The sequence below is a fragment of the Protopterus annectens genome, chromosome 10.part0 (assembly GCF_019279795.1).
Source record: "Protopterus annectens isolate FY-2018-M chromosome 10.part0, PAN1.0, whole genome shotgun sequence".
In the NCBI taxonomy this organism is placed as follows: domain Eukaryota; kingdom Metazoa; phylum Chordata; order Ceratodontiformes; family Protopteridae; genus Protopterus; species Protopterus annectens.
Genome location: NC_056744.1, coordinates 633,164,014 through 633,187,333, shown reverse-complemented (window position 1 = coordinate 633,187,333; position 23,320 = coordinate 633,164,014). Strand labels below are relative to the sequence as shown.

At 36.1% G+C, this 23,320-nt stretch overlaps 1 protein-coding gene across 1 annotated transcript in view; it reads right to left on the bottom strand.

The window, feature by feature from the left end:
- Positions 1–6,561: 6,561 nt before the first annotated feature.
- LOC122813244 (doublesex- and mab-3-related transcription factor 2-like) overlaps positions 6,562–23,320 on the bottom strand; it is a 38,589-nt gene continuing 21,830 nt past the window's right edge. The window contains exon 3 of the mRNA XM_044085457.1: positions 6,562–7,868. Coding sequence (XP_043941392.1) covers positions 7,060–7,868 — 809 coding nt within the window. The 3' untranslated portion in view covers positions 6,562–7,059. The remainder of the gene's footprint in view (positions 7,869–23,320) is intronic.

The window sequence follows — 23,320 nt, the reverse complement described above, 5'->3', positions numbered from 1 at the left end:
GCATATGTCAAATTAGGTCCCTTTACTTCCAAAGCAATCCAAATCACGAGAGGTACTAGACAAGGATGTCTCATGTCCCCTATCATATTTGCTCTGGCCATAGAAATACTTGCCATTTTAATATGTAATAACTCAAAGATAAGAGGTATAAATATATATGACCAATATATTTCTAAAATAACAATGTTTGCTGATGATGCCTTATTTACCTTATCCAACTCTAAGGAAATGTTAGGTGAAGTGGATATAGTAACAACAAATTTCAAAAAATCTCAGGACTCTCCTTCAACAAATCTAAATCAAAATATTTATTAGTAAATAAAAAAAAGAACATACAGGTTCCAGTTAATCATATTATTGGAAACCAAGTTTCAACTCTAGACTCTAGGAATAGTCCTAGGCAAGAATATACAGGAAACCTTACAGCTTAACTATGCTAAAGCCATAGACTTAATCAAGACATTAATAAGCAAATGGAATTTGTTTATAACATTTGATGATAGGTTACAACTGATAAAAATGGTTTTGCTACCTAAAATATTATATATAGCACAAGCCCTTATACTTCCACCAGGAAAGAAAATCCTTAAAGAAATCACTTCAACTCTGATGAAATTCTTATGGTACTCCAAAAGAAACAGAGTGGCATATTTTCATCATATCAGAAAATGGGAACAAGGGGGGGTTAAAATTTCCAGAGATTGAAACTTATATAAAGGCATCTATAATTAAAATAGTGATGATTTGGGATAAATCCTAGATACTCCTCCAGTTGGAAACAGTTACACTCCATTATACTAATGAATGAAAATTATTTATCAAAGAATGCTTTGGTAATTGATGAAGATAACAAGATATGGCACTATTTAAGTTTAAATTTACAGTATACTACAACAAAATTAACTAAACTAACACTAATAAGCAATATTGTTGATGTGTTTAGAAAATTCATTAACATAAATTTAAATATAAAACTGTGACATAGATTTTAATGCCATTTACTGTTACACGGGATTTCCCTGATAAAACACAGAGATATTTTTGGTTTATGGGAAAATAATAACCTATTTTGTTGATTGCAATGTATTGAAAACCAACAAGCTTTGAACACACAAAGTATATTGCCAACCTATGGCCTATCCCCTAATGACTGGTTGGTTTTTCAGAGTATCACAGCATACACTAAGGATCTGTGTAGAATAATACATAACTCATCCTTCAAAAACATACCAAAAATTATAAACTGGATTTTTGGAATTCTATATAATAATATCAATGTTAAGAATGAATTATCATATCTATATAACACTTTAATTGTCTATAAGACAGCTCCTAAAGAGTCTTACTGGCAATACCTACCTAAAGGGTTTCAAGTATCATTATTAATGGAAGATAAAACGTTTTATTTTCAGTTAAATTAACTTCTTACTCACAATTCTGGAGAATTTTTCATTGGAAATTTCTACACAGATCCTTTTTGACACCTGAGAAACTCTCAAAAATGAACCCTTCAAACAGCAAGTTATGTTGGAGATGTCATCTATCCACTAATGCTGACTGGTTTCATATTTTGTATGACTGTACTAATATTAAACCATATTGGAATGAGATTAACACATTTCTTCAAGCTATCTATACTGATATATTTGTTTTGACAAAATCTTTAATTTTATTGAATGTCATTAATAGTAATAATATGACGAAAGATTACCTCTATTTGTTGAAGACAATGTTAGCAATAGCCAGAAAATGTATAACTAGAAGTTGGAACTCTAATGTAGCACCCACAATGCAGGAATTCCTATCATCACTGAAGAAATGCATACTAATGCAGAAAAGAACTAAAGAGTTAAGAACTTATCCTAAGCCATTGGTTAATAGTCCGTGGAGGAAAGTTTGTAATTTGATTGATACCCTACAGATAGAACCAAACTCTTCCTAACTATCATAGTTTATATATTAACTTATTATTTAACTACAAATGTTTTTGTCTGGATCCTTTTTGTCAGGCTGAATGTAAGTACTGTAAATAGTTATTGAAAGTTTTGAATGTATTAAATTATTGTGTTATTTCATCAAAATAAAAATAATTTGAGTAAAATATATATATATATATATATATATATATATATATATATATATATATATATATATCTGTATGTGTTGATGAACTGCGATGGCAATCATCTGAACAAGCCTAGCTCACTTTATGGTGAAAAGGAATTGTTTCATAAGACTCACTGAAGTCTCATTAGCCCATATGTTGAAATTATCCAAAACAAGCCAGTTTGGATGGTCCCACACTGATACAACAAGGAATTTAATCAACTCCTGAAAAGACATCCTTTCACAACATGGTGGATGTTAACTAAGCACCATCTGCAGTTTGTTCCTGTGCTTATAGCATGTTCAGAGGAGCTGGAGTCCTGCCCAGCTACTTGTGTCAAATGTAAGAGCAGGCAATCAGGCAATAAATCATCAAAGTCATGCCTCCTTTCCTGTACTGTTGCAGGAAATGAATAACAGAGAATTAAAGAAACTGTGGCCTTCAAGGAGGGGTCAATGTTTTCCTTCAACTAGGTTTCCACTTAAAATGCCAGCTCAGTAGTCCATAATAAGTCTGAGATGGTCACATGCTTACTGTAAATAGAGATTGTATTGAGAACAGCACCTTTTATAAGACCATAAGAGAACAGGTCACAAGTACCTGTATGACGTAGTCACCAGTAAACATGAATACTTCCTGAAGCACACATGAATTATCTGCTTAAAGACAATACATGCCACTATCACCAAAATCAAGGCCCACTTACCCAGCCCAAGGGTTCTCAAATGAGACTATTTTTAGAAACTACCCTTGGCCTGTACAGGAGACGATGTATCCCACATAAAACATAAGCCAGACAGATAGACAGACAGGCTAAAAAGCCTCCTAGAGGTCCTTGTTATAAACCCATGCAACTGTTGGGTACATTGAAACTGAATTAAACTGCTCAATTAATTATAAACAACAGAAAAATACAGGAAAAATAATGCTGAGCAGTATGCAATAACTCAGTTATTAGTATAATTTTATAAAATATACAATGGAAAATGTGCTGGGCTCTGAAAAGTAATCAGTAATAGAAACACAGTGACTCAGTAAAATGTATTATGAAGTAGTAGTAGATAAGCTTTAGTAAGAAATTAGTGTAATTATGAAAAGAGAAATTAAAAAGATAAATTATGGTTCCTGAAGTATGGAAGTGGCTGTCATGTTGTAAAACTGGAATACCTGATTTACATGTCCTAGAATGATCCAGAACCCAAAAAGTAGAGTATCTTCACCAAGTGATCCAAAAGTCATCAAGGATGACAATGGAAATATTACCAGGAAGTTTAGGAAGTCATGCTGGCCACAGGATGTCCAGTCCAAAAAAAGTATGATATGAGCAGTTTCAGTAGAACAGACCAAAATCAACGAACAATGGAAATTATATAACTGAATGCCAGTCAAGTATGGTAATCGATACTGGCATCAGGGAAATTACATTCCAAAAATGTCCTTACATGTATAGAACAAAAGCAGCAAACCTGTAGCATAGTTCTCAGAAACAGGTACTAGTGAGTGTCTGATATAATAAAAACAAGAGCCATGTTGTCCAAAATTTGTAATGTGGAAAGTCCAGAGGTAAAACATCATGTATTCCAATAAAAAGAGAAACAGAATAAGCATAAATATCCCCAAAACCCCATCACTTAAGTACCTAAAAGTAAAACAAAATCGAGAAAAACACAGAAGAAAAGTCCTAACAACAAAAGTTGACAGTAAAGCTAATTTTAAACCAAACAAAACAAACTACAATACAGCAAACTAATTTGATCTTCAAACTTCTCCAGTACTGTTAAGCAGCTGCTCGGCTAAATACAACCTCTCAGTGAAAAGGTAACAGAACAAGGAAGTACAGGAGTATTGAAGCTGCCCAGGAAACAAGTGCTTACAAGGAATACTACAAAGGTGAGAGTATAACTCAGTATTTCAAACAGAACACATTCCTTCATTATCTGTGCAAGTCTCTATGTTGTTTGCCAAGTTAAACAAAAAAGCTTTGTAGTATTCATGATCTTGAAGAGCAAAAAACACATTTGTTCACTAGTTTATGTGTTTTTAAATCATAGGGTTTTTATGAACTGTTGGTTCAAAAGAAAAACTACCTACCTATTGTTCAGCAAATAGGATTGCAGAAGCAGAACAGTATCTCTCTTGTTCTGGAGTAGGTCTTATTAATACACTTTTTTCCTTGTACCCTCCACCATCCTTCATGGTACTAGCCTGGCACCCCAGATCCTGTCCATGCCAGGTCCATCAGTCTTCTTCCTTATTCCTTAAAATTAATCCGGTGTTACTGGAGCAGGTTGTGGAACTTGGAATCCAGGAGCTCAGCACACCTGTGCATCCTTTGGGGAGAGGTTACATGACCTACCCATCCCCCTCCTTTGCAGACCTAGTGGTATGCCTCGAGGGATTTGCTGTGCAATGGAAACATGAAGCTGATCACTCCATCTCAGCTGCAGCTCAGCCATGTCTCCACCCTGTACGCCTCTTTAGGCATGGCTATCAATATGTCTTTCCCAGCCTCCAACAGAGATTGACACAGCAGACACCTACAGTTCCACCCTCCTACTTCGGGATGGTAATGCCCACCCCTCCCTGCCACTTCTGTCAGTCACCCAATCTGCTATTCAAACCCAATTCACCTGGGTCATCGTCAGGGCTTTATCCCTCTATGGCACTGGAGTGGCTGGGTTTTATTCATAGGATCATAGAAAGTTACTAGGCTATTGGCCCTGGGGCCCTTATAAACCTAGCCAATAGTTTATCCCATGTTCAGACAGGTCAGCACCCAAAGTCCCTGTCCAGCAGGGACACAGGTGGAGTCCCAGGGGTGTATTTTCTGTTTCCCCATCCAGTTATCCAGGTTGCGCTTAAAAAGGGATAATGAGGTACTCTGCTTGACGTGGACAAGGGGTCTATTCCACAGATGGGGGAGCCCTGGGACACAAATCTGTCCTGCCAACAAGTCCTACTGATGTCACAGACCAGCTTGAGGTTGCACATGCAGGTTACTCAAGTAGAGCTTTACTTGCAGTTATGCAGCAGTCCCATCAAGGCGGAGTCTGAGATTGATTTGTATGCCAGAGAGAGGTCACCTCTGAGGAGTCTGTATGAAACTAAATAGAGGGTCAGGGCTTTTAGCCTATCTGTGTAGGGCAGATATTTGAGCCCCTGGATCCTCCTCATGAAGAACCTCTGTGGTCTCTCCAGCTGCTGCATCTGCTTTGTGAGGTACATGCCGAAGGGGCATTGTACTCAATAATTGGCCTTATAAGGGAAGAATACAGGGATGTTATGACCTCCTTGTCCTTGGATGAGATACTCTTACTTATTAGGTGGCCATGTAGAAAGCTTCCCATACAACGGAATCCCTCACAACAGATTGTGTGCTTAGGACATTGTTGTTAATGTGATAATATGTGGGTAGGTCACTCTCCCTAAAGGGGATGATAATGCATTTTTTGGCATTCAGATTGAGGCCATGTTGCTGGCACCAGTCATTTTTTGGGGGTACGACCGTCTTAGAGGACCTCCACATCACTTGGGGATTTGATGATTATGCTCAGCTTTCTGTCATCTGCAAATCTGGTCAGCCATAGCCCACTGGTTTTGACCTCCACCTCAGAGAAGTATATCCCAAATAACAGAGGCCCCAAGACAGAATCCTGGGGTACACTGCTCATTATGTTTCTACTGCTTGAGGTGGTTTCCCTGTTTTGATTAGGTGGGTTCTGTCAGTGAGCCAGTTTGCTATCCATCTGGTAACATATACTTGTCATAGTAAGAAAAATTCTTTTGAGAAAATCCATCAGATTTAAAGTATGCAATATATACTAGCTTAAATGTACACGTACTCCTCTCAATCAGGTTCTTAAACAAATACTTTGAGCTTCTATTCTGTGTCATATACTGCCTTAGTACACTGGTACTGCAGTTAACATCACTGCCTCACAGTACTTGCATCTCCAGATCCTTCCCATCTGAGGCACCTTCTGTGTGTACTCTGCATGTCACCCCTGCGTATTCATGGGCTATGCTACGTCATGGGCTATGCTACGTACTGTGGTTCCACCCAGCATACCAAGACATACAGATGATAAACTGGCAGTCATCTAAGTTGTTCACAAGTGCATAGAATGGCATCTTGAACATGACTGGTTTTCTGCCTTATTCTTGTTAGCTGCCCCAATAGACTCCAGCTTCTTATGGCCCAGATAAAGGATAAAGCAAATATCAAAAAGTGAATCAATGAATTTCTATAAGTAACTTGAACAGATCTATAACAAAAGGGTAGATTATTGTATACATGTACACATATGCACACACACACACACACACACACACACACACACACAGTCGCAAAAGCACGAGTGTTGTGCATTTCTATACATACACAAACATATACACAGTCTCTGAGCATGTGTGTGTGTGTGTGTGTGTGTGTGTGTGTGTGTGTGTGTGTGTGTATCTGATGAAGCAACAAGAAGAGTTGTGAAAGCGCTTATTGTTTTTATTATTTTTATATGAAGTAAAGATATACCACTTTTACTGTCATTTTTACTGCTGAATGAACAGTGCATGTTTAGCCATGTGTTGACTCCGTTTGCTGTAGGACTGGTTAAAAAAAGTTGAACAATAACACCAATGAAACCGTATGGAATTCTCATTTGAGTTAAGACTTATACATAAATTCACATATCACAGGATCTGTGATAATTTCTGAACTTTAATTAAAGTACATACACAGCAGTATAGTAATATATCAGACACATATCAACATTTCTGTGTAAAATATTGGTCTTTGTCATGAAAATACACAAGTTAATAATATAATATAAATGCAAAATATGGTCAGAATAATGGGAAAGCAAACATTAAATATAAAAACCTCAGTTTACGTCAAATGAAAATTGATGAAATATCAGTGCATATTATTCATGGAGTGTGGCCCCAGTCTGCACTAATCAGAGTTTCAGAAGTGATTCCACTGAAAATGCTAATCTCTGCTTTTTAGATTTCAAGTCAAAAAACTGTTCATCTAATGGTTCAATTAACTGTTTCATGCTGTCTGTTATAACAGAAGATTTGTTCATAATGTTTTGATTTAAATCAAATCTTTCTGTTACAGGATGATTATTTACAAAAATAAACCTTCCAGGTATGATAAAATCTTGAGCATCTTGCTTCTGGGTGAGTGAGAAAGCTTCTTTTTGCTTTTGAAAAATGTATTCTGTTTTTGTTGTCTCATATCTTACATCATGTGGGCTAAAGCCAACTTCTTTATTTGAAGACATAAAGTCCATTCCATTCCATGCCTTTTCTATGTTTGATTTCATGCATTGTTCTATAACTGGTGAAGTAGATGGCACACAGTGATATGGACTTGAAGTCATGGCTACCACACGAGTAGAGATGAGGCCATTAATTTGATAATTCTCAGTTCCACAGTCTATAGTTAATGGTTCTGAAGGTATGAAAGGCAAATAAAGATTAATAAAATCTTGATTAAAGAGCATTGGATCATAAAGGTGACCACAGTGGATCTTTAAAACATTTGATTTTGGAGTACAGAGACCAACTTTCTGTGATGTCTGCAATGTCTGGATTACAGCTATATCCTCATGTTCTTTTTGTCGGCATTCTCTTTCAAACATCAAACTTTCCAATTCTTTATCAGCAAACGCCCTTCGTTTTCTCATTCTGTCACTCAAATTTGGAAAAAGAAGTTTATTGATACCAGAAAAAGGTTCTTCCTGCAGAGGAGGCCTGTATCCTAAAATAAAACAACTCTCAATTAAAAGATGAAATGTAGTTGCATATTTTTAATACAACATGAATTTTGATGTGAAACAAAAAGTACTGCACAACACAATATGAAAAACATCAAAACTGGTAAAGTGGACAAAGCCCTCTCAAAACATTACTAATGTGATTTGTGGTTAGAATCCACAAAAATAAGAAAGACAGAACGTCGAGTGTGCCTTTTTTATAACTACTTTTGACATTTTTTCACTGAATTTGAGATGCCTAAAGATTCCACTCTGAAACTCCAAAAATATATTTTTCATTGAGTCTTGATGTTACAATTTTTGTTTTTTTTTTTGTTTTTTTTTTTAAATTATTTTGGGTCCCCTCCTTACATTATTAAACTGGTCTGGCTCCCCAGTGACCCACATCCATACCCAGTCTACAAGCTGATCTTCAACCATCCCAGACTTGCTCTGCTAAAGACATGGGCTGGTCATGAATCCTAAGGATATCCTGGGGGCTTGACCATCTCCACATCTGTCGTGGGTGTTCCTTTAAAGCTTTTCCCACTTTCCCCACCCTCTCCCCTGCACTGGTTGACTTGCTGACCAAGAGCAACTCCCTTCTTAGGGAGCATCATAAATATACGTCCTCCCCCCAGGATGGACACTCTCATCTCTCCTTGCCACTTCATTAGTTGCCCAAGCCGCTAATCAAACTTGGGTCACTTGTCTGTAGATAGGGCTTTATCTGTCTATGCCATGCAGTAGTCCCTATATTATACAATATGTTAATAGCTAAGAGTCATTGTAAGTATTTTGCATTACATTTTAATTATTACCCCCAAACTGGCCATTATGGTGCCTGCCATGTGGCTATGACTTTATTTTTCATATATCTGTTTCTTTTTACCCCAATGCAGTTTATGTCACCTTTACATGAATCATTTTACATATAACAAAACATTTTTTTAGTTAAATACAGTAATACTGCTATGAGTCAGTGGACCGAGGACATATGTCAGTTTCTTCTTTTTCACTGAATGTCCCTGATTTGACATGAAGAAAAAGAGGATAAGGAATACAACACTGGACAGAAATGTACTCATAAAAATGGAGTAAAGTAATAATTCAGCAGGTGTTTTACTGGCTGCGGTTGAAGGGGGATCCATAACCATGGTTTTGCTGTCATCTTTCTACTTGGGCAATGCATTTGAATAAGTATATGTCGAAAGGGGCATTGTATTCTATCACAGACCTGATTAGGTATAAGTACTGAGAGAAACAGTAACTTCCTTGGATATGTAGGATATGTCTTTAATAAGCAGCAAACACAAGTGGAATGATTTCCTAACAATAGTTGATGCATAATGGTCAGATGAGAATTCACTGATCAAAAATGTGCCTTGATCACTAATAAGAATACCAGTTTTGGGGGGTATCCTTTATGTGCTAGGTACAGGGGTGTTCTTGTATCAGTAAGAATAATATAGTACATTTTTAATACTGTGCTTCAGCCTGTAGTCATATCATAAAGTACTAGTACAGTGTAGACCCTCCTGCAGTACAGCATACGTAGTATAACATGGTAGCCTGTATCCTTATATGTAACCGGCTGGAATTCTATAACATTCCTGAAGAATCACCATAAGCCTAACATAAGAAAGCTCCAATCTAGTCTGAACAAGACTCATCGGAGGTTTTCTCTGTACTTACTTACGAAACCACGAGACAAATGTTATGTGAAATGTAAGTACAAAATCCCAAGAGAAAATGTGGTGCAAGAGATCCAAAGCATATACTTGGTTTATGTCACAATATCATTAAAAGTAGAAGGAATGGCTCCTACAAATGGAATGGCAATAACTCCCATGGCAGATAGAAATCTAACTATAAAACTGTAAGCATAATGTACATTCTGATATACTCTCAGATCTGCATCCAGTAACATACTGTTACAGAGCATGTTACATTTTATAATATAGTAATATATTCTAACTACTACTTTATGAAATTAATATTGTTTCAGTCTTTGATGCTACCTAAGAGTGTTCTCAGCACCCACACTATGCCCAGAATTGCCTCCATTTGTAATTCATATGGTGTTATGTGTATCGGTGTCATACCTAAGTATGGCTGTAATCCTTTTTTTATTAGCCCTGATGCTCCTACTACTACTATTGGAACTATATGGGTATCTTTCTTCCACATTGCTCTTGTTCTACCTGCAAATTATGGTATTTTATGACTTTGTTTTGCTCTGTACATAAAACACTGTAGCCACTAGGTGTAGCAGTTTCAATGATCAATACTTCTTTTGTCTTTTTTTTTCATGGACTACTTTATCTGGTTTTCTTGCATCTATTTTTTAAACTGCTAGCAATGGGTAACCCCATGTGATATAAACTTCATCATTCTCTGTAATGCTTTGTGGTTCATGTTTCTGATTCTTAACATCATCTTCTATATCGTAGTGTTTGTACAATGCCCAGTGCAACAGTCTTGCCACATTATTATGCCTTTCAGTACACAGGTCCTCTTCCATAAGTATATCACACCCAGCAACAAGATGTGTAGCTGTTTCCATTTCTTTTTTAGAAAACCTGTATTTGTCTGTTTCTCCCATATTGTCAATAGGCCTTGTAAACCAGTGTGTGTATGTGCGTGCGTGTGTGTGCGCATACATGTGTGTGTAGTCCACTATCCTGGGCCCTCATTATTAGCCTTTCACCTTTTGGTTTCAATTCACCTCTCCTTAATCATTCCTGCTTCAAATCTTGGTCAGCATGAGGTTGTTCCAGGAGATATCTGTACTTGCCACTATATTTATGGCTTTTCCAATTTTATTTACTTCGTATCTAATCTTTTTCCTTATTACTTACTTTATTTATTTAATTAGTTAGTTTGGTAATTCAGTTTGTCTGATTTTTCTACTTCTGGTTTGATTTCAGTCCCGCTTGATACCAAAAAGCTTCTGCTAAACTAAGCAAACATGTCACCTTGGACTTCTTCTCCTCCTATTTTAAAACTTTCACTTTGTTTGGATCTGGTGAGGTCAGCAGACATGTAACCATTCTCACAATCGTAGATGCATTCATGTAAATAATTTCAAGAAGGCCCATATGGCATACGTCTTTCAGAGCAAGGAATACATCATTTGATAAGTGAGAAACCTTTTTCTTGATTTCTTGTCCGGTTGATCCAATACTTTTTGGGGCAAGTCATTCACCCAAAATCTGTAAATTAGAACAGTAAGAGCTAAAAAATGTATAGCTTGAACTTTATTCCTGGATGTCAAGGCAGTTTTGAAAATTAGTTTTAGTCTTCTTAAGTATTCCTTACTGAGTTTACTCTTATTTGTTCATGTTTTATTGTTGCTCATTCATTTACTAAATATGTATACACTTCCTCCTGCTCAACTTCCTTTACATCACATTCCTGTCCCAGGTTGATATGTTCTTGGTGATGCATCAGTCCTGTTTTAAATGTTGCTTTTGCATATTTTTCAAGACAGTTTTAAACATTTGTAGTTGTGCTTTCAGCTCCTCATCTGATGAACTATAGAGTTTTAAGTCATTCACAAAAAGCAGATGAGAAGTATTTAAACAAAGTGTGTTTCTGGGAGCCAAACTGTAACCATGACCTAATCTGCTAAGTAAACAGCTAAATGGGTTAAGGGCAAGACAAAACAGCAGCAGTGACAGAGTCACCTTGGAATATTCTCCTTTGAATTTGTATCCCTGGGATTTGCCTTTTGTCATTGTTCATCTGCAAAGTGTCTTGCTACTGTTTCATTGCCAATGTAATATAATTGATTGATGTAAGGTGCATCTTATACATCTGTGAGCATTAATTTATATAGGAATGTGGAATGCTGTTAAATGTTTTCTATAAACTGTCCACTTCATACTTGAGATTTTTACCATTTCTACAATTCTCTTAGATTCTTACCATTTCTACAATCCTCTATTATGGTTTTATTTAGCAACAAATGATCCTTTGTTCCATATATTTTTCTTTTGCTACCATTATGTTCTACTGCCATAACTGAATTTTTCGAAATGAGTATAAACTCTGTCTGCATCAATTCCAGTATATAGTTTGTATATTGTTGGGAGGCAATGTATTAGTCTATGGATTTTTAGGATGGTTTGTGGGTTCTCTCTTAAGGAGGAGTATCGTTTTTCCTGTTGTTAACCAGGTTGGTATCTGTTTAGGATGTGCATATAAGTAATTCTTACTCAGGGCTACATGTTTGTTTTAAGATGTTAATACTCTTAGCTAGAAATTAGGTACTACATCTAGGCATGGGGTTTTTCCATTAAGGAGCTTTTCTTAAGTTTGCTTCAGTTTCTCTGGCCATTGCTTCATCCCATTTCATATACTCTACATTAGAACTCTGTACTGTTTCTTTCAATTCTTCTATCCATTCAGCATCTTTGTTATGTTCAAGAAGGTCTTCATAAATAGTTCTCCAAAATAACTCTATTTCTACATTTTTTCAGTAGTCTTTCTATACCTTTTGTTTTGTTTCCCAGTTCTCTGTAAAACCTTTTAGGGTTATCAAAGAATTACTCATTTTCTTCTTCTTTCATCTTTTCCCGGTTAGGGGTCACCACAGCGGATCATCTGTCCACTCATGATTGGCAGTAGAGTTTTTACGATGTCGAGTTGCCAGCCCGGTGCCCAACTTTCTCCTTAATATTTATGTGCATATTTTCTAAGTTTTTTCTGCTTGTGCTGATATTTCTAGTTTATTATTGGCACTAGTGTATGATATGTCCTGGTCTGTTTTGACACTATGCATTGTTTTTACCACATCTATCTTTATAAGTATTTTAATTATCTGTTCTCTTTTCTGTATTCTTCTAACAATAATACTTCTTCTCTTAATTGTTTTATATTTTTTCCCTATTCCGTGCTTCTATTGTGGCATGTTGCTTGTTCCCCTACTTTCCTTTACTACACTATGTCTTTGTGATAAAAGTATCCATTATTAGTTAACCTGCATAATAATATGTCCTATTTATTTCTCTTATATCTCATAAATTTCTCTTAGAAATCTTGATTACTGTGATCATCTCTTTTACCAATCTTCTAACGTTTCTTATTTATTTTCTATAACCTATTTATTTCACATACCTTAATATGTCTATCTATCTTTATTAAATCAAGTTGGTCTTCCCTTAGATCATTTTTTCTAGACTGAGAGTATCTTCATTCCTCTCTGTTTCTTTTAAATATTCTACAGAAAGTTCCAGAATGTCTTCCTGGAGCATATCCTCTTTATTGGTCCATCACTTTACAAAATTTCCTGTGTCAGTGATTCCACCATTGCTTCCCCCTTCCCTGCTGTGCAACATCAACTGGACTTTGCACCATTCTCACATGGAAGACTACAGAGTATCATCATGTGGCAAATGTTCTTCAGATATCCCCGTTTCACTTGCTGTTTCTTAATCTGGGGACCCATTGTTCCACCGTGCTGTGATATTGCCAGTGTCGGATTCTCCACATTAACTCCTTCACTTTGCTGACAATCCATACCTTCATTTTTTATTTGTTTAACTTCTACCTTACTAATCCTCTTTCCTACATACCCCAATTTTTTTTTATACTGTGAAATGTTCCATATATGGATGCCTTTGTCTGAATTTCTCTTCAAATATCTTTACAGCAGTTTTTTTTTTTTCTTGTATTGATTAGTTTTGCTTTCTATTCTGCATAAGCATTATACTGTACCAGATCTCATTCTCTTTCCCATGTTCATGTCTCTTTTATGGTTCCACTTCATATCATCGAATTATCATTTCATCGAATTTCAAATCATCGAGACCAAATCGTCGAAAACTCATTTCATCGAAAACTCATATCATCGAATCTCAAATCATTGAAAACTATAAAGCAACTAGAAATAACATTCCACAAAGTTTTTACTACGTTTATGCAGGGGGCAAGCCCCCCTGCACACCCCCCATAATTAAATATACCAACTCCAAGGTCACACTACAGTGGGAGAAAAAGGTAATTTCCTAAAGCCACTGTAGTGCGACCTTGGAGTTGGTATATTTAATTATGGGGGGTATGGGGGGTGGAGCCCCCCTCATGGGGGTGCAGGGGGGCTTGCCCCCTGCATAAATCCAGTAAACAGTGCATGGGATGTTATTTCTAGTTGCTTTATAGTTTTCAATGATTTGAGATTCAATGATATGAGTTTTCGACAAAATGAGTTTTTGACGATTTGGTCTCGATGATTTGAAATTCGATGAAATGATAATTCGATGATATGAAGTGGAACCCTCTTTTATATATCTGTCAGAAATCTCTGGGTTTTGTTCTCTATATTTTTGCACTTCATATGTCACTTTGGTTTCCAGATGGCACAAAGTTTCTTCATCGTTGTAATTGTTTTTTTTTTTTTGTTTTTTTTTTTCATGGCTCTGTTGTATTAATGAATACAAATGTTTACTTGTGACTTTTGACAGTTTTTCAAGTATTTCAAGGGCAAGTATTTTTCTTTATACTAATTTCTCTCTTGATCTTTCTGCATATTCTTTGCCTGGAAATTCTTGGCTTCTTGCATAAAAATAATCTTCTTCTTCTTTCGACTGTTCCCGTTAGAGGTTGCCACAGCGGAAAATCTGTTTCCATTTCCTCCTGTCCTCTGCATCTTGCTCTGTCACACCAATCACCTGCATGTCCTCTCTCACCATATCCATAAACCTTATCTTAGGCCTTCCCCTTTTCCTATTACCTGGCAGCTTCATCCTTAGCATCTTTTTCCCAATATACTCTGCATCCCTCCTCAGCACATGTCCAAACCAATGTAATCTTGCCTCTCTGGCTTTGTTTCCAAACCTTCCAACCTGGGCTGAACTTCTAATATACTTATTCCTAATCCTGTCCAGCCTCGTCACACCCAGTGCAAATCTTAACATATTTAACTCTGCCATGTCCAGCTCTGACTCCTGCCTTTTTGTCAGTGCCACTGTCTCCAACCCATATAACATAGCTGGTCTCACTACCATCTTGTAGACCTTCCCTTTCATTCTTACTGGTACTCGTCTGTCACAAATCACTTCTGACACTCTTCTCCACCCACTCCATCCTGCCTGTACTCTTTTCTTCACCTCTCTTCCACACTCACCATTACTCTGAACTGTTGATCCCAAGTATTTAAACTCATCCACCTTTACCACCTCTACTCCCTGCATCCTCACCATTCCTCTAGCCTCCCTCTCATTCACACACATATATTTTGTCTTAGTCCTACTGACCTTCATTCCTCTTCTCTCTAGAGCATATCTCCACCTCTCTAGGGTCTCCTCAACCTGTTCCCTACTCTCACTACAGATCACAATGTCATCTGCAAACATCATAGTCCATGGGGACTCCTGTCTGATCTCGTCTGTCAACCTGTCCATCACCATTGCAAATAAGAAAGGGTTCAGAGCTAATCCTTGATGTAATACATAAAAATAATAACAATACATAATTTCGTCCTTATGCTCAACTTCCCACTTCGTAATCCCTATACAGCTTTTTTGGTCTGTTGGTTATTGTCTTTTTTTGTAGCCTACTTCTCTCTGCCACTGGGAGGGGGCATCCTAAATTGTTTCTGCTGTGTATAACATTTAACATCTGTAACAGTCATAATCTACTAGGATAATACATCCCTGATTATAAAACATATTACTACTACTACTACAGCTGTGTCATGCTAAGACATCTGTTTTATCAGTTTACACTCAAAAGAAACACTTTGCAATGTATTCATAAGCATCCATACAGAAGCTGGGACACAAAGCATTATCTTGCACACAAAAAACTTAAGATTTTGCCCAAAGTGAAATTTATTTGGGAATGTGAAGGAAAGTCTCACATTCTTCATAGACAATGTCTGGGATTCATAAACGAACAGTACACAACACAGTGCTAATTATCCTATGCATGGGGTAGAGGCAAATCTAGGAAAATGCCAGCATGTCTTATTGGTTGTAAACTGTGGTTACACAGTCAATTCCTCAACTATAAGTGCTGTAATGGTGCAAAGTATTCATCTATGAATCCCAATCAGTGTGTTTTTGTTGAAAAATGAAATATAAAATGGCTGTGTATAGGTTCATAGGTGTTTACTAGCCTAACGACCACAAGGGCCTTTTTTAGAGACATAGGTGCCAAACCAGGGATGAATTTCCGGTTTCCCATTCAATTGTCCAAGTTACACTTGAATTGTGTTAGGGAGGAACTCTGCTTCACATGGATGGGGAGCCTGTTCCACAGTTTATGGGATACATACCTATCTCTCCAGCAGGTCCTATTTATATCACAGGCAAGGTTTAAGTCTTTAGAATGGGTAATTCTGGTACTGTTTGTTTTGTGGATATGCAGGAGGTCCAGAGTGGGGTCTGACAATGCCCTGTATGCCAGCCATAGATCTCCCCTCAAAAGCCTGTAGGAGACAGAATACAGGGACAGGGCCTTGAGGCGGTCAGCACAGGACATATTACTTACACCCTGTATTCTTTTAGTGAGGAACCTCTGTGGATGTTCCAGCTGTTGGACATGCCTGGTTGGGTACATACCAAAGGGGGCATTGTACTCAATGATAGGTCTGATGAATGCCAAATACAGTGGAACAATGACTTCCTTGGACTTAGATGTCATACCTTTGTTTATAAGTTGCGCAACGTAGAATGATTTCCTCACCACTGTAGACATGTGATGATCAAAGGCTAGATTACTATCTATGTGTGTCCCTAAGTCCCTGACTACTGGGTCAACTCTAAGTAACACTATTGCCAGAAGAAAATTACTATAACTGTTACTGATATATTATAGCAGATGTCTCACACAGTTATTGTTATAGGCTGCTAGCAATTTTCATTCATTAATAATGCAGTTAATTCCCCAATTTCCAGATATGAAATGTATGACTCTGAGCAAGTCACTTCAATAGATACTGTTCTTTATTTGCATTTAAAAAGATGCAGTTATGCACAGTGGGCTTACCAAGTTAACAACTGAATAAGACAAAATAAAAATGAGAGCAGCTACCATATTCTGTATTTAACCTACTGTGTTAACAACAGTAAAAGAAGAAACTGTAAAAGCATTAATTGACAAACTTCCTCACTGCTGAATATCTCTCTCTATATGTCAGTTACTGTACTGAGCTCTTGCATTTAGAATAATGCACATTTACATTAATTACTAGTACACTTTAAAACATGTTTAATCAGCTACTATGGATCAGGCACAAACTATATAAACTGCACCATTGTATAATTCTACTGATCGCCGTGACTAAGCTCCAAAACTGGAAAAAAGGTAAACCTGTTACTAACTTCTGTAGGGTGAGACCGACCATAACAGTGCTTTCAGAGGTGTGTAACATTTGATGCACACACCTTAAGCACTGTTACGGTTGAGTACAAGGGAAGGGATGTTCCTTCACTCCCAATGGTCCCTGGATATCTTACTTCCTATATCCACATAAGTTTACAAACATCAGAATTTTTTAAATGAGGGCAATCAGACTTTTTTTAACTTAGGGCAGTATTTAAAAACAATCCATTACTTTTTCCCCTACTAGCTATGTGACAACACTTCCTAAGTGTTTTATTGTATTTTAGATTAGGGCAGTATTGTTTTTTTCCCTCATTTGCTGTGTATACAGCAACACTCACTAAGTGCTTTACTGGCTTTCCTCTCTTTAGGTTCTAGGTGGTAAAGTCAGTGCAAAAGAATACTAGATAGCTCTATGACTGGCTACATAAAGAGTTGGAAACTGGGAGGGGTCAGGTGGAAGGAAAGTTAACCAATATCCTGAGAGAGTGGGTGGTACCATGGGGTCCAGGGGGGATGTAAGAGGCTGACATAATCAGTAAGGCTGTGGGCTGTCAAACTAAGAGGCTAGCTTTTGGCCCACTTTTATCTCTCCCAACAACAAAAGGAAAGTCCAAGTTCCAAATGAGTAGAAGAAAACATTTTCAAATAACTGAAAGTTGCTGTATGTTTATACACATCACAAGGTAAAAAGCATTTTCAAACTCTGACAGTTACTGTCTAGATCTGTATACATCTTAAGATCACAAAAAAAAAAAAACAGTTGCTCATTTCCTGTGTAACTAGTTCACCAGATAAACCACTACAGATCTATTTTTAATTGGTTTTCTAATATTAACAACAGCAATTAGAGTTAATTAACAGTGTATGTTCAAATCCTGGGTTAACAGTACAAATGTTTTAGGTGTATGATTTATGGTTTAGTTTCCAGAGTGCAAGCACACCTTTAATTGAAAAGCTTGAGTTTAGATCAGGGTAGTGGTAGACATCCAGCCTGCTCTGCCAGCTTAACTGCATTTTTTTAAGGAACAGATTTTGGTATAATGGTTAAGGTCTTCACCTCCTATGCACAAAGCACAAGGTTCAATACTGACTCCTAGCCAATGCCTGTTTGGAGTTTGCATGCCCTTCTTGTGTCTCTATAGTGTTCCTGCAATCTCTTAAAAACATGCTAAGTGTTTCCATCTGAAACTCAATAAAGAAAAATACTACAAACTTCTGCACAAACCAAACCAATAAATACAAAAATTGCAGATAGGGAATTCCGGTTTAGATTGTACCAATTTTATTCCAAGTACAAAAACACAAAAACACACTATTTCAACAAAAACATGAACGCCAGTTATTATCCACAAGCGTTTTCGTCTTGTACTATAGACTTCATCAGATGAATGACAAATCTGTTAGTGACCTTTATATATAGTGTTATTAATTACGTAATCAATTAATCAATGTATAATAAAGCTAGCCTTTGAATAAATAAAAACACTTAAAACCAAGTTCTCATTTGTAGTTGTCATAAAAAGAACATTCCACAAAATGTATAACCATTATAAATTACATTAAAAACTATAAAAGTACCCTATTCTTAATTTCACAAATTGTAAACATTTCATTTTTTTAAAAAATAATTCATTTAATATATATAAAAAATATATAAAAAATAATTAAATTCATTCTAAACTCAGCACTGTAATTTACAAGTTAGTTACTGCCATCTTGTGGCCACTCTAGGTAATGCCTATTTCATCCTTATAATTTGACAGACCTTAATTTTAATAGGGGTTTAATCATTTAAACCAGGGGGGTGGTCTGCTTGTAGGGATACCTGCCACCATAATTCTCTAAATTCTATCGTATCCTCCCAGGGACCACCTCTAATATTGGTTTTGATTTGTTCTAAAACCATAAATCCATAAGTAGCTTCTGGGCAATTTTTAGAATGCTTAAAAAGTGCATTAGTTTCTTTATTAACTGAAATTTCGTATATATGCTCATATATCCTTCTTTTAAGCATTCTTTCAGTTTTTCCAATATAGAAAGAACCACATTTTTTACACACTGCTAGATAAATTATTCCTCTGGTGTCACAGTTATAATATGCTGTACTACAAACCCATCTTCTTCTACTTAACCAGGTAATGTTTGTCTGTATTAAGGATATAAGGGCATTGTTTGCATCGGCCACATTTAAAGGTACCATTTCTTCCTTTGTTTTGTGGTCCACCCCGCTTATTTTCGAGTATACCTTTCATATTAATTGAATTTTTGTACGTAATTTTCTGTGGTATCGTCTTTAAAATATCTAAATCAGTGATGACCATAAAAGTTTGCCACTCTTTTAAAAATAACTTTTTTACAGAGTTGTTAATACCATTATATTCCAAGATTAAAGTTTGTCCATAATTTTCACCATTTATCTCTTTGTTAAATTTAAGGGGTTTCCCTTTATTATTTATGATGGGTTGGAATTTAGTTAACCTCCCCTCCTCCACTTCTTTTCTTATCTGGTTTACAAAATCAAATGGGTACCCTCTTTCTAAAAACATGTTTTGTAATAAATCACATTCAATAATAAAATCTTGATTAAGACTAGTCATTCTGCTCCCTCTTACAAATTGTCCTTTAACTATATTTTTCTGACAGTGTTTTGGATGAGCACTTTCATAACGTAAGAAGGAGTTACAGAATGTAGGTTTCCTGAATACTCTACTTTCAAAATGCATGTCTTTCTTATAAATTTCTATATCTAAATAAATTAAATTATAATCCGAAATTTTATGTGTAAATTTTAAAAAAATAGCTGTGTGGTTAATATATACCATAAAATCATTCAACTTGTCTATTCCAGCTGTCCAAAAAATTGCTATATCATCAAGGAATCTACGGTATAATGTCCAACAATTGTTGAATTCGGAATTAAAAATGTATTTCTCTTCCCATTTGATAAGAATAAGATTAGCGTAGGTAGGGGCACAGGCAGCTCCCATGGCTACCCCTTGTGTTTGTTGATAGAATTCCCCATTAAAAAACAGGAAATTGTTCTTTAAAATTAGATCCATCAACCAAATACTAATTTTTCATTTTGTGTTAAGGTGTTATCTTCACATATAATTTCTTCTAGCATTTCCATCCCTTCTTTATGTGGTATTGAAGAAAATAGGTCGATAATATCTATAGTAACAAATAACAGGTTATCATGTCTTAATTCATCTGAGACTTCTTTTAACAGGTCCCAGGAATCACTTAATACTGTTTTTTTAGATGTCCAAAGTTTCTTGAGTTTGTTATCTATGTATTTTGCCAAAGGATATGTTTTAGACCCTTCTGCTGACACAATTGGTCTAAATGGGGGGTCTCTTTCACATTTGTGTATTTTGGGTATACCAATTATTGTAGGTATTTTTGGTTTGTCTACTTTCAAATATTTATAAGTTCCTTGGTCAATTAATCCCTCATAAAACATTTCGTTAATACTAATATCTACTTTGTTATATGCTATATTAGTCTCATTAAGAGAAATGTTAGTATATCTATTGTCGTCCCATAAAAGGGTATGCATTTTGCTCTCATATAATATATTATCCATAGATACTACACCACCCCCTTTATCTGGTTTCATAACTCTAAGGTTGGAGTCTCTTTTTATTTCATAAAGAATTTGTTTTTCTTCCTTGCTTATGTTGTCTTTAAAACCCATTTTTTTGCATTCTCTTCTTATTTCCATTTCTAATACCTTTTCCAGATTTTTCAGTTGGGGATGTATTGGAGGGTTGAAAATACTTTTCCTCCTTAACTCTCCCCCATCTTTGTCTTGGTTATCAGAAAACAAAATATTTAAATTAACTTTCCTCAGAAAAAGTTTGATATCTAATAAGCTTCTAGTGACATCTCCTTTTTTGTAAGGAATAAATTTAAAACCTTTTGAAAATAATAACAAATGTTCCTTTTTGATTTCTACATTACTAAAATTATATATGGTGAAATTATTAAAGGTATACTTGTTTCCTTCCACTAAAACATCTGTGTTGTTAATGGGGGGTGGTCTGGGTGGTGATTCTTTAAAATCTCCCCCTTCCCCTCCCCATTCTCCCCCCATTCCTCTGAAAATTTGTTTCATGTGTATTATTTCTATTCAACAATCTCTCTGATCTAAGAAGAGGGGGGTAGTCTCTATCATAATTGGGTATTTCATCATGTGGGGGTATATCATTCAATTCATTTTCAACCCTAGATGGTTCATAGCTGGGTTTATTATAATTACTATAAGGAGGCTTAGGGTAACTTGTTTTGTTTTTATAATCTTTTATATCTCTTTGTAGTTTATTCATTTTTCTATTAATCAGGTCACTACATTTTTTGTCAACTTCATCTCTTATCTTAAAATAGTTGTTTTTTTCTTCCTCAGTAGTAAAAATGAAATCTTCCTTAATTTGTCGGTCTATTTCATTAATTTCTTTTTGAAGTACTTCTTGACATTTAATGTTGTCCCTTATCATAAGTCTAAGCATGTCAAGACCACATTTATTAAATAATTCAATCAATTTATTATATATTTCTGAATCTCTTGTTACATTATTGGGAAATTTGTACAACCGTGGTCCTTTCGGTACTATTTCCCTTTGAATACATTTGTTTAGATAATCATTTTCAATACAATATGTTCTGTATTTAACCATCAATTTATAAAGATTGTCCAGTTTTGCCTTATAAGTGTCCCCACCGCCAACGGTTTTCCTTGGATCAACATTGGTTTTAAAAGAATATTTCACGTTAAGCCAGTCTTTAATATCCATAGCCCCCTTATTGGGAAAATTGTGTACAGTACCTTTTGTTTTTGCTCCAGCGTCACACCTAGTTGTTCCCTTTTCAGGGTTTGTTTCTCCACTTTTAGTAGACCCATTTGCACCAATTTGAAAAACTCTAGGAGTGTTAGCCAGATTAAAAGTTGGACTGCTCATCTCTCTAGGGTCGCCGACGTTTTCCAAAATGCCAATAAGCTCCCTCTGGTCCTCGTGGTACAAAGGATTACTTCCGCTTCCTACAAAGTGACGAGGAGCCAAATTTTGGTAAATCCCCACCAGGGATTGGCTTAAGGGGGTTAACAAATCTATCAGTTCGGTGAGTTGACCAATAAGCTTCCGATTTTGGCCCGTTTCGTCTGGCCCTCTAGATTCCCCAGGTACAATCACCTCCATCTCTCCCACAGTAAAAAAACAAATAAAGAAAAAATACTGCAAACTTCTGCACAAACCAAACCAATAAATCCAAAAAGTGCAGATAGGGAATTCCGGTTTAGATCATACCAATTTTATTCCAAGTCCAAAAACACAAAAACACACTATTTCAACAAAAACATGAACGCCAATTATTATCCACAAGCGTTTTCATCTTGTACTATAGACTTCATCAGATGAATGACAAATCTGTTAGTGACCTTTATATATAGTGTTATTAATTACGTAATCAATTAATCAATGTATAATAAAGCTAGCCTTTGAATAAATAAAAACACTTAAAACCAAGTTCTCATTTGTAGTTGTCATAAAAAGAACATTCTACAAAATGTATAACCATTATAAATTACATTAAAAACTATAAAAGTACCCTATTCTTAATTTCACAAATTGTAAACAACGGGCCAAAATCGGAAGCTTATTGGTCAACTCACCGAACTGATAGATTTGTTAACCCCCTTAAGCCAGTCCCTGGTGGGGATTTACCTTGAATTTGGCTCCTCGTCACTTTGTAGGAAGCGGAAGTAATCCTTTGTACCACGAGGACCAGAGGGAGCTTACTGGCGTTTTGGAAAACGTCGGCAACCCTAGAGAGATGAGCAGTCCAACTTTTAATCCGACTAACACTCCTAGAGTTTTTCAAATTGGTGCAAATGGGTCTACTAAAAGTGGAGAAACACACCCTGAAAAGGGAACGACTAGGTGTGACGCTGGAGCAAAAACAAAAGGTACTGTACACAATTTTCCCAATAAGGGGGCTATGGATATTGAAGACTGGCTTAACGTGAAATATTCTTTCAAAACCAATGCTGATCCAAGCAAAACCGTTGGCGGTGGGGACACTTATTAGGCAAAACTGGACAATCTTTATAAATTGATGGATAAATACAGAA